The sequence below is a fragment of the Vitis riparia genome, chromosome 14 (assembly GCF_004353265.1).
Source record: "Vitis riparia cultivar Riparia Gloire de Montpellier isolate 1030 chromosome 14, EGFV_Vit.rip_1.0, whole genome shotgun sequence".
NCBI lineage: Eukaryota > Viridiplantae > Streptophyta > Magnoliopsida > Vitales > Vitaceae > Vitis > Vitis riparia.
The window spans coordinates 12,522,512-12,535,540 of record NC_048444.1 but is presented as its reverse complement, the minus strand read 5'-3'; the positions used below and the strand labels follow the sequence as shown (position 1 = coordinate 12,535,540).

General features: G+C 31.0%; 1 protein-coding gene across 1 annotated transcript; it reads right to left on the bottom strand.

Moving 5' to 3' along the window:
- Window positions 1–11,322: 11,322 nt before the first annotated feature.
- On the bottom strand, window positions 11,323–12,519 carry LOC117931298 (probable calcium-binding protein CML23). The gene has a single exon (XM_034852240.1). The coding sequence runs from the start codon at window positions 12,490–12,492 to the stop codon at window positions 12,040–12,042; it is 453 nt and encodes a 150-aa protein (XP_034708131.1). The 5' UTR covers window positions 12,493–12,519; the 3' UTR covers window positions 11,323–12,039.
- Between the last annotated feature and the right edge of the window lie 510 nt (window positions 12,520–13,029).

Sequence of the window (13,029 nt, the reverse complement as noted above, 5' to 3'; positions counted from 1 at the left end):
CACAAAGAAATTGTATTTGAGTGCTAAGAAATGCTACCTATCAGAACTCGATCCACCATGGAATGGAAAAAAATATAGTCCATCACAATTCGCTCAAATGATCAAGTCCTCGTATTAGTATGATATCGTAAACAAAAATAATAAAAAGAATTGAAAAATATTTTTTTTCTTTTATTTTTAGGATTTATTAAAGTGAGCCATGATACACATTGATTATTAATTACTAAGATAGTGTAGAACAAATTTTTATTTTAATATTTTTAACATTCCAATTGTTTCATATGCTATTCGGTCATGTGATTTAAAAATAGTTTTCTATTTCTAAAAATAGAAAACTATTTTTAAAATTTTCTAATATTATTTTACCATTATTCTCTAGAAATAATTTTTAAAAACAAAATGAAATGGAGAATAATATTTAGAGAATAAATAGGATTTGTTTTCACAAATTTTAAAAAATAAAAGGAAAACATGAGTTTAAAAAACATGGTCATATGACTCATATATTATATCATTCAATTATTTTGAAAATTATTATTTTATCTAACTTATATTATGTCAATGTTTATTATACGAATAAATATTTATATTTATTTTAAAATTTTAATAGATACAAATATGAGTCATAATTTACCACACAAAAATTTAACCTAATAATAAGTTTTTATGTATTTTTCATACATCAAGCCTTGGATTTTCGGGTCACTCAATTCTCCATGGGTTCAATTGAAAATACAAATTGAATAGTCCTTTAATCAAATTATAAAGAATATAAATTGAACCAAGTAGAGATTTGATCTAAGATTAGATTGTTCAAACATTTTTAAAACCTTGAAAAATAATGTTTTAAGAAATGAAATTAATGTGAAAAAAAAAAAAAAAATCTACACAATGAAATAAGTTTATTTAATCATGTGATCACTTTTGATTTAAGCTATGTTCGATTCTCGAAAAATAGAAAGAAAAGAAAATAGAGAAAAATAAATAAAAGAAAAGAAAAAATGAAAAAATAATTTAAATTTAACAAATTATTTTATATATTACTTCAAACATTTTTTATTTTTTATTTTTTTCAATTTAAAAATTAAATAATTTAAAAATATAAAAATATCTAATTAATTTTAATTATACTTGATTTCCTTTTATACTATGTTAAAACCATACATTAGAAGATAATTTTCTTTAATATTTGTTAGGAATCCAACATAACTTTATTGTCATCTAACCATATCGAAGAGCATATCAAAAAGCAATTAACCACTTTGATGGGCTCTATTTGCCACTTCCTTAATAATATATATAAAATGGTTTTTTGGTTTAAGAAAATCATTATAATAAATAGATTTTACTTTAGTTGTCACTTTTTTAAGATACTAGGTTTGGTCCACGAGCAAGACATGTGAATGGTAGCTATCAACCCCTTAGCCTCTTGACCTAATGATGGAGAAAAGGGTTTCATGGGAAGGCCTTGCACCCATGGGGATCCTAGGTGGAGAGTAGGGATAGCTTGAAGGTTTGGCGGTTCAAGCCCCAAGAAGCAAAAATGAGGAGACGGGTAGGACAGGCGTAGGCTGCGCGTGCACCAGGCACGCACTAGACAAGCATCGCGCACGCACCAAGCAGTCTCGTGCTCGCATGCGCAACAATCCCGCACTCATGCACACACCATGTCGCGCTCATGTCGCGCCCATGTGCGCACCAGGCCACACTCGCACGCACACTTAGCGCACATCATGCATATGTGAGGCTATGGAGATGGTGCAAATGAAGGGTGAGGTTTCTTATGGAATATAATTATTATTTATTTAAATATTCCATTGTCATGCACACACCATGTTGCGCCCATGTGTGCACCAGGCTACACCCATACGCACACTTAGCGCACATCATGCACATGTGGGGCCATGGAGATGGTGCAAATGAAGCGTGAGGTTTCTTATGGAATATAATTATTATTATTATTATTTATTTAAATATTTCATTATGTCTCCTTAAAGCGGTCTAATGTCTCCTCCAATCATCTTGAGAATGACTCGTAATGCTCTTTAAGAGGGGAGGAGAAGGGAGTAGGTGACTCAAGGGGGCACCAAGGCTAAGCCTTGGTGGCACTAAGGCCAAGCCTTGGTCGCACCAAGAAGGCACCATGGCACGACCTTGGGCGTGCCTGGGACACACAGATGACACACAAGCACGCGCACATGGGTTCCACAACAAGTGTGGTGTGCACCCCGTGGCCGTAACGACATGAGGCCTATTGCGGCCTACCTCCTCCTTATGCTGGCACGAGAGCGCCTAAAGACTTGTGCAGTGAGCCCACTAGAATAGCCATAGGTGCAATGCCATGACTCGATCTTGTGAATCAGTGGGTAGACAGGAAGCTCTGAGGTAGTGGGCGAGATTGGTGGTGCATGGCAAGAGCAAGGCAATGATGGAGCCTTGACTAACCAGATGGAGCTTGACATATGCCCAGCCCATGGGCACCTTGGCATGGCATGGGCTTAGACATCAATGTGAGGAAGGCACATTGATGCACCAGACACATCTGGTCAACTGGTTAATACATGTTGTTGATTCAAAGAGCCTTAGTTAGAGACATCTTGGTGAGCACCCATTCACAAGACGCACCTTATGGGAAGGAGGTAGCTTGTTAGGGGGACTTGTCAACTTCTCTATGAGTAAGGGCTTGAGGGAACAACGACTAGCTAGTGGCAACAAGTTGATCAGGGTAGCACAGAAAGTGGCAATAGCTAAGGCTCAACAATAGGGAACTAGTAGATAGTTGAGGAACTGGTGGTTGGTGCGAAGAGACACCTCAATTCAGAGGTGTGTCTCCAGCTGGGTGGTTATGGGCGGTTGCATAACCACCAGCAAGCTCCTTGATTTGAAATTTTGTTATAATTCTTTTATCAAAACATTATAATAGATTTTTTTTATTATTCTTTTATTATTTTAAAAAATTAATATGTAAATATGTAAATTACCTAAAAATACATAAATAAAGCACTTTTCCACTACAAATTCTAATATTTATCTTCTTACATTTTATTTTTATTTTTTCATGATTTGAAGTTTTTTTAAGGATAATTCCATGAAGTGAAGTGGAGATCAAAAAAATCCAAAATATCGTTCACTCTTCCAATTTTGTTATTTTTTTTAATAGCGAATAAAAAATATTTGCGCCTGATATGATAATTTTTTTATACTAAGGAATTGTTGGTTGTGTAATGTGAGTATTAATATTTACTAAATATATAGGATTTAGATATAAACTTTTTATAATATGAACTGTTATTTAAAATTCTAAAAGGAAAAATATATGTGACATAATAAAATTTGTTTACATAAATTTTGATTTATGAAATTAAAGAATAACACTAAAGGTGTTTTTCACTTACCTAGCTTGGAGATCCAAGGTCTATTTATTATATGAAAAAAAGATTTTAAAATTTTAATACTTAGTTATTTTCTAATTATAGAAGTTAAAAATCTCATATAAATGGGATTATTATTTTAGTTTTTTAAAAGTTTAGGAAATGTTGTGTTTAGGAAATTGTATTTAAATAAAATTAATAGTTTGTTTTTTTATTTCTTTAAATTTTTGGAAAAAATTTTTTTAAATAAAAAATAAAATTACTTTTAATAGATGATTTTCCTAAAAATATTTTCGGAGAAAAGACTTTTACTAAAAGCACTTCAAATAGAAATATTATGAGTTCATTTAACAGTGTTTTTTAAAAAACACTTTTGGCCTAAAAAGAGTTTTTGAAGAAAATCAAGCGTTTAATAAAGTTTAAGAAACACTTTAAAAAATTTTAAAAATCATTTATAATATTTAAAATCAGTTATGATGTCTTTTTTTATCAAGAAAACTTGATAGATGATTTTCGTTAAAACACTTTCAAAAAATCACTTAAAATTTTTTAATTATCTTTAAAAAATTTATCTCATATATGTAAAAAATTATTCAAATATTTGGAAGTTGTTAAATAATTCAAATACCATTTTTATAGTAATAAGTATTTATTTGAAAATAATTATTCCTTGAAAAATAATACATTTTATAAAAAGATAAAAGATAATTGAACTCTATTTAAATTTCACTTAAAATAAAAAACAAATAAATAATATCTAAATATGTGCGATTTTGTGGTCTATTTTTAGGAATTTATCCCAAATGGAGTTTTGCTCATATAATAAAATTATTGCAATCCTCTATCACTATTACTTAGTCACAACCATTTCTTTGCCATTTTTTTTTTGTGTGTTTACCTTTTCCTATCCATTGTAAGTGTATCTCTTCTCCTTTCCTTTTTATTTTTTTTATTTTTTTTTTATTTTTAACATTTGTTGTTGATATGAGAGATTTTTGTGGTTTGAAAGAGTAAGACTTTCATTTTTTTCCCCATAGTTTACCCTTTATGAAGGAGTATTTCTCTGGTTTAATTTTCCTTTCCTTTTTTTGAAAAGTTTCTTAGTTTTGTTGTTGATATGAGAAAGATTTTTGTGATTTGAAGTGTTAATCCTTAAAAACAAAACAAAACAAATTATAGGTTGTTGTTCTTGCTTTTCTGGTGAAGAAAAATGGTAAGTCGTTTCGACAAGTTTTGTTGAGAGAAGTAAGGAGAAGTTGTTATGTAGAAAGGGTTACTCAAAGTTTGGGCTAAATAACAGAGATGGAAGCAAGACTAGTGTCACAAGATGCTTCAAATGACCCTCCCCATAGGGGTTATATAGAGGTCAAGAAACTTATGAAGACTCCTACTCTTGGCCATTGGAGAGAAGAGTGTGGAAGGTTTTAGAGATGCCTAGAGAAGTCTACACATCTCTACACTATGGTGGAAGGCATGAGAGGAGTCCAAGGCTTTCTTAAAATTTGACATTAAATTTACCATGAAATTGCCAAAATCAATTTACAATCTCTCTTTAATTAAATTCTCTTCAAGCTTGGTTTATAAGCCTTATTTTAAAACTTACCAAAAGTCAATAGTTTAAAAAATATGATCACTTCTAAACTTTCCATTGTCATGGAATGGTCAATACATGTTTATAATCTCTCTAATCACATTTTTGTTCAAGCTTGTTTGCATTATATATACACTTACACACACACTTGACATTAATCAAGTTGGAATTGCTAGTATGCAACAACATTCTATCTCCAATTACATTCTCTTTAAGCTTGCTTACTCTTGGCATTAATCTTATTTTATTGGTTAGTCAAATTTCTAGTTTAAATAAAACAAAAGTAAATGATTTTTGCACTTTAATATTATAAAAAAAAACGTTTAAATCAAATTTATCATTTAAACTTCTAGTTCTTGAACCAAAAATAAAATGAACTAGCAATTATATAGCGATTAAGTCATCTCCATAGGAAAATTTAGAGTAACAATTCTAAGGGTATCAGTTTTTTGGATATGAAGGTTGGAAGCTTAAAAAAATTTTTCCAAAATGAGAGAGGGAGAGAACCCACAACAAACATTTGAAACTTCAGTGTATAGATATATTTCTATATAAGTTGAATTATCTTATGGAGAACATGATAAAACAATTTCTATGATAACATTTATATATTATTATTATTATTATTATTAATGATCAATGCATAGGATGTAGGAAAGCTTGAGGGAACAGTCGAGATGTTGGGACAAACAAATCGATTTAAGAAAATGAAAGTCAACCACTTAGTAGGGTTGACATTAAACCAAAAAACAATGCTCCAACTTGTATCAACATTAGTAGAATGAAATCAAAGACAAGAACCATTGTAAGAAATTGCACACCATTAGACGTTGATAAGTGGGTTGATATATCATAAAGTGACGAAGTTTTCATGATGTACAAATTGTAGGTATGATGTTTGAAAATATCCATAATTCGATGTATAATTTTTTTTTTTTCATTTTATTAATGTTTTTACATGTAGATCACTAATAAAATGATAATTATATGTTATATATACCTATATATATATATATATATATATATATACCTATGCATGTATAAGAGTGAAAATTAATGGGGACCTTTTTTCATTTAAAGTTAGAAATGTTGAATAAGTGTCATACTAATTTAAAATTTGTGAGATTGCTAGTTGTTAAATATTCTTTGGTATTGATACCATATGGTGTATGCTTTATTATTATTACTCTCAATTAATGTTTATGTTTGATTATATTTTTTACAATTTTACTTGAAATTATCCCTACTTGCACATGTTAGCCATAAAATAAAGAGCTTTCTTTAATTTTTATTTTCTTTTCATTTTTTAAGAAGCAATAACAAAAATAATAGGTTTTCTCACAAGTCTGATGTAAAGTCCTCAGCTCAAAGATTAATTCATAGGCTTACTAAAGTTGATATGTAGTTGAAAAAAGTTAACTAGTTGTTATAAGTGTTAATAGCTTTCCATTATAGTAGGTTCTCTATGCTTAAGGAATCCTTGTGGCATATCTACTCTCAAAATATTATAACTTAAGAAATAAGTGGTCCATTATTATAAAAATAAACACTATAATTTTCTCTTCTTCATTGTCTTGAACTCAATATCAAAGTCATTTAACTTGGATCTATGACTTCGTTTGCAATAATGACAACATTGCTTCTTCATCGAGTACCTCTAGCACAAGTGGAGCATCTTTAATGACAGCTTTCTCATTGATGATCTTATCTACACTTCCTTTATTGCATTGGAAATTGACAAGGAATAACTATGGATTCTAACACTCATAGGTTCTTACTATTGTGCAGGCTCTCAATCTTGAAGGTTATTTACTTGGCAAAACAATGTGTCCCCCTCGTTTTGATCAGATATGGAAACTCTTCAATAATCAATCTAGACTTTATGATCTAAACCATAACATATCAATTCATCTTGAGTTGGCTTCTTTATTGTCTTTCTAAGCTAATGTTTAACGATATTATTTGATGAAAATTTGTTGTAAATGTGTGGCATACTTTTAATTTTTTGTTCTTTCATGAATTTCATGTCTTGAGTGCGACATTCTTAAGATTTCAAGAAGATTTGAAAGTCTCCTTGAGTATTATTAACTATTTTATGTGAATAAAGGATATTTTTTATACTTTGTCCGCACTTGATGAGCCTATCACCAATGATCAATTGCTGACATATATCTTTGGTAGATTAAGTTATGAATTTGATGTCATAATTGTCAATCTTCAATTAAGGAAAAATTATATCCCTCTTAAAGAAGCTCAATTCCTTCTTCATAATTATGAGATGAGACTTTCAAAACTCAACTATGATTTAAATATTGATGGTCCTTCTACTAACTTTATTGCCAAACAATGTCACAAAAGAAACAACCACCAATTTTCTAGAGCTTCTAACAATAGTCCTTTTCACGGTGGTCATGAAGGTTGAGAAAAATGAAGACAAAACAAGTTTATTTGTTAACTATGTGGCAAAGTTGATTGTATTGCCATGAAATGTTATCATTGATTCAATATTAGTTGCATAGGAATACAACAATATGAAAATTCTACTCAATGAGGTACTCATTCACAAGACAATGCTCAAGCTTACTTTTCCATGACATCTATTATTAATGATCCCAATTGATATATGGATACAAGATCCACAAATCATATTACAATTTGACTCTCTAGATAGGATACAAAGGCAAAGAAACACTTGTTAGTAATGGTAACTTTAAAATTATGTCATATTGGTTCTTTAACTATCCTTTAACTTTTCATTGTAGCCATTAGAAATCAAAGGGCAATATAGTTGTTGAACATGAGGAAGATTCTAATGCAAGGCAAGCTTAAAGGAAGGCTTTGCCAACTTGATGTTTCAGTTCCCTCAAGAAGCTGGAAATCTTTCTTGCATCAATTCTCCCACAATTTTAATGAGTCTTGTATTAAGGCTTTGAACACTTGGCATAGTAGAGCTTGGTCATCCTCATGCTCAAGTTTTGAATAATATACTTCAAATTTTAAATCTATATCTTAGAGTCGAGTCTTTTCAATTCTATGATGCTTGTCAGAATGATAAAGCATGTCAAACCAATTTTCTTAACGCTAAATAAAATTTCTACTCCTCTAGAGGTAGTACACCCTAATATTTGGGAACCTACACCTATTTTGATTGTGAAAGGTTATCAATATTACATTCATTTTGTGGATGATTTCACTCACTGCACTTGGATTTTTCCAATGAAGTTCAAAAATATCTAAATGCATCTTTTTGCAATTTCTAAGTATTGTGGAAAGACAATTTAATAGAAAATTTAAATTTTAAATGCCTTGAAACTAACTAGGATGGTGAATATAAGCCTCTTTTGTGTATTCTAGCTCAACAAGTTATGTTTTCAGAAATCCATGTCCCAAAAATCATCAGGAAAATGGGACATCAAAATAAAAACACAAACATATAGTTGAGGTGGGTTAACACTCTTGGCACAAGCACACATTCTTCTTTATTTCGTGTGGTACTATAGTATTCTTGATTAATTAACTAAATTCTCAAGTTCTTAATCATATCTCAACTTTTGTGTCTGTCTATCATAACATCAAATTATAAGTCTTGAGGGTCTTTGGTTGTGCTTGATTCCCTTTTCTAAGACCCTATAATAAACACAAGTTTGCCTTTCACATTACCAAGTATCTTTCTTGGTTACAACTTAATTTGTAAAAGGTATTGCTATGTTAGTTCTTTAAGTCATATTTACATTGCTAAGAGGGTTCCATTTCATGAAAATTATTTTCCTTTTGTTGTTGGTTTTCAAGGCACTATATGGTTTAAAACACGCACCAAGGGCTTGCTTTGATAAGCTTAAAATTGTTTTATTACATTACGGTTTTTTAAATTATAAATTTGACACTAGTTTCTTCACGTGTAATTTGCAAGCAAATCATTGCTCTTGTTAGTATATGTAGATGATGATTACTAATGATAACATTAATTTAATTCAAAGAGTAGTGAAGGATTTGAATGAAAAATTTGGATTATGAATTATTTCCTTAGTTTTGAAACACAAAATCAATCAGGTATTCACTTGACTCAAATAAAGTATACTTTAAAAACCACGATGTAAAGTTTGGCAACCCTATCATTTGGAATCAAGTTATACTTAAATGGTAACAAATTGTTTGAGCAACCATCTTGGTATCAAAGTATCATTGGAATCAATATTTGACTACTCAACCTGAAATATCCTTTATTGTAAATAGACTTAGTCAATTCCCTCATGCACTTACAATCCAACATTGGTAGCCTTGTAAAAGAGTATTGAAGTATCTAAGAGGCACTTGGATATGGCTTAAAGTTTGAACTAGCAAAAGCTTTAATCTTGAAGGATTTACTCATGTAGATTGGGCTACTATCATTGATGACAAACTAGTGATCATTGTGTTTTTCTTAGAGCAAATTTGATCCAATGGAGTTCTGAAAACAAAAAGACGTAGCAAGGTCAAATATTAAGAGTGAGTATCAAGCTTTAGCTAAAGCTATTATTAAGATAGTTTAGTTGCAAATTTTTTTTTGTTGAACTTAGGCTAAAACTTGCAAAAAAAGTGCTATATTATGGTGTGACAATCCTTAGCTTCAAATCCTATTTTTCATGTTTGAACAAAATACATAGAGATTGACATTCATTTTCTAAGAGGAAAGGCTATTGCAAAGGAGTTAGATGTGAGGTAAATAATAATTGAAGATCAAATTGCTAACTTAGTAACTACACCCTCGATTGCTACTTGGTTTAAGCTTCTTTGTGACAAGCTCATTTTCATCAAGGCATAATATCGCTTTATGAGGTGAGTTGAAGCAAGTTGTTAATCAATTAGCAATCTATGTTTTTATTTGTTATTAGTGCTAACAACTTTCTATTATAGGAGGTTATTAATGCTTCTAGAATCTTTTGGTTGTATCAACTCTCAAAATATATAAACTTAAGAAATCAGTAGTCCATTGTTTATTTCTATACATTCATATAAAAAGAAACACTATGCAATCTTCTCTTCTTCATTGTCTTTAACTTGTGTACAACTATAGGGGAAACATAATTACCATTATAATGTTTGACAAGAATATTTAATTTTTACACTTTCGGAAGAAAAACCTTAATATAATATTATAATTTAGAAGGAAGGAATTAAAAGCCTACAAAATAAAATACTATCATAAAACAAAATAGATCCTAATAAGCTCTTCCCTAGATTCCCTTTACCAAATTACTTGAGAGAATAGAGTGGTCTAACCCAACTATACCTGTCTCTCAATCCTCAATTCAACCATATTGACTATATTTTGTAATAGAGAAAGACTTAGTAACTTCAAGAGGTTTGAATTGTTTATTCTTATTAAAGTAAAACTTGTTATAATTTTTAACTATAGTTTTAATTAGGATCGATTATATACTGTCTATTTTTTATTTTTAAAAATAAAAATTTTATATACAATAAAAAATCTCTTATACAAAAATAACAAAGATTTACTTTATCTTCTTAAGAATTCTTTCAAAATTTTAAAAATTTTAATAAGTGTTTCTAATTTTTTTTATAAGAATTTTTATATTTTATACAGAATTTTCGATTTGTAAAAACAATTAAAAATAGGAATATAATTGTTTAAGACACTGAATTCTACATATATTATCATCCCCATCTATTTATCATTTCACTTCCATTCCTATTGATTTTAATTCACCTCTTTATTTAAAAAAAAACTGAAAACAATGAAAAGGTATTCTAACACCGTATTCTTTGTTTTTAAAAATAAAACAACAATTTTGTAATTACTAAACAATTTTTTTTTTTCTGAAAAACAAAAAACTATTTTAAAAAACATTTTTTAAATAGGACCTTAAGTTACCATGTTTGGGATCCCAACTAGTTGAAATCAAACTAGCAAATTGAAAGTGCAAAAAATTAATTTTAAATAAAACCCTCAACCATCAAAATAAAGATTATTTAATTGGTCATACCAAAGTTTGGTGTATAGGGAAGTTCACCAGATCTCAAATCGTACGGGAATCCAGCTTGATTCACAAGTAATATCACATGGAGTGAATAAAATATTATAAGATTTTTCGCAATATCACAATATGAACTAACCTAACATGCAGACATACTCTTCAAAACAACTTAATTATTTAATTTTAAAATAATTAAGAATATTAATCTTGGAGGATTCTCATCTATAGTTTGTATTTTTTAACACCATTAAACCATGTGCTTAAGGAATACATTGGGAAATCATGTAGTGTGATGTTTTGGAATGACCATCCCATAAGCCTGAAAATAAAATATCAACCATAATTTTCATCTATAAAATTCTAGATTCAACATCAGATAAAAGGATAAAACAAAAATCCCAAATTTAAAGCCTAAATTTGACTCGTTCAAACTCTTTAACATTGGAAGGCATAGTCATTATGCCAACTTTTATAACCTCCAACCAAATTCAATGGCACATTGAGACTTGTGGCTCCCATAGAACCCCCATACTACACTCATATATATAAATATAGAGGTCAAACATCTTTATCATGCCAATAAAGTTGGAGCTTTAAGAATGGAAAGGGGCCCCACATTACACTCTGATATATGTATATATAAGGGTCAACGTGGTCAAAGCACCTTCACCGTGCCAATAAAGTTGGAGCTCTAGGAATAAAAAGACGTGTTGACGAACAAAAGATATAAAAGATCCCAGAACGTTTAGTCTGATAGAAAAAGTAAACAGCATGATTTCGTGCATAGCGGAGCACGCGTAAAGCAAGTAACTGTCCTCCTCATCGCATTGCTTTTCCGTGAAGGCAGTTGACGACGTTGAATCACGCAATTAATGACTTTTATAGTCAAAATCAACCAGTTTTTCACATTGTTATATCTAACCTAAACATAATTTCGTAACCCTAATTTTGCTAATACTTTTGCTGATTCCACCGATTCCTGGTGATTTTTTGAATGAAATCTGTGAAATAGCGAAAGAACGACTAATTGAGATAGCGAGTTGAGAAATAGTACCGTATTTACAAGGAAAACTACGTCAATGTGGTGAGATCCGAACATGGATTAAGAACGAGTCATCATCTTCTTGAACTCCTCGAAATTGACGCAACCATCGCCGTCGGCGTCGACGGAGCTGATCATCCGAGAGCAATCCTTGAGGGTGACCTTCTCGCCCAGGCTCTTGAACACCGCGTGCAACTCACTCGCGGATATCAGGCCGTTCTTGTCGCGATCGTACATGTCGAAGGCGTCACGGAGCTCCGTAAGGCCTCCGTTGCTGTCGGTAGCGCGGTGGAAGTCGGCGAACTCCTTGAGGTCAATGAAGCCGTCACCGTCGGTATCGATCTCCGACATTATGCGCGTAAGCTCGTCCGGAGACGTGGTGGAGCCGAGTGCCTGGAGCACCTCGCCGAACTCTTCGGCTGAGATCTTGCCGTCGCCGTTCTTATCGAACCTGTTGAACACCCTCTCGACCTCCTCCATGGTTCCCAGAGAACCACACGAATTCTTTGCCATTGCCTAGAAGAGGAGAAACCTGTGCTATTTTCCCTTTTATATATATATATATATATTTGCCTCTCTACTTCTATTTGTCTTATAGTAAGTTGGATCACGCGGTTTTGAACGCGCTAAAGTGGCGGTTCGGTCGCCTGAAAACGCGGTTTCAAAACTACCACCCAAATTTTCACTTTTTGAGTTATTTTTTTAATTCTCAAATCTCAATGAATTTTTAAATAATATTATTGTGATGTTTTTTCCGAAATTATGATCTTGATCGATCAGAATAACGTGTCATATGAACTAAATTAAAAAAAGAAAAAGAAAAAAAGAAAAAAAAAGTTTCATATATTATATGATGTATTTGGTATTGATGGGGATTTGACACCATTTGTGAACCAACTACAGATATGGGTATTGATTCACCCATTACTTTTGTGGTATTATAATGGGACTTGACACCACCTTACCTATTCTTCTACTAAATTCAATGTTGTCAACTCCTCACATAATATCTACCATATAAATTGTATGTCATAAAATTCTTAAGATATG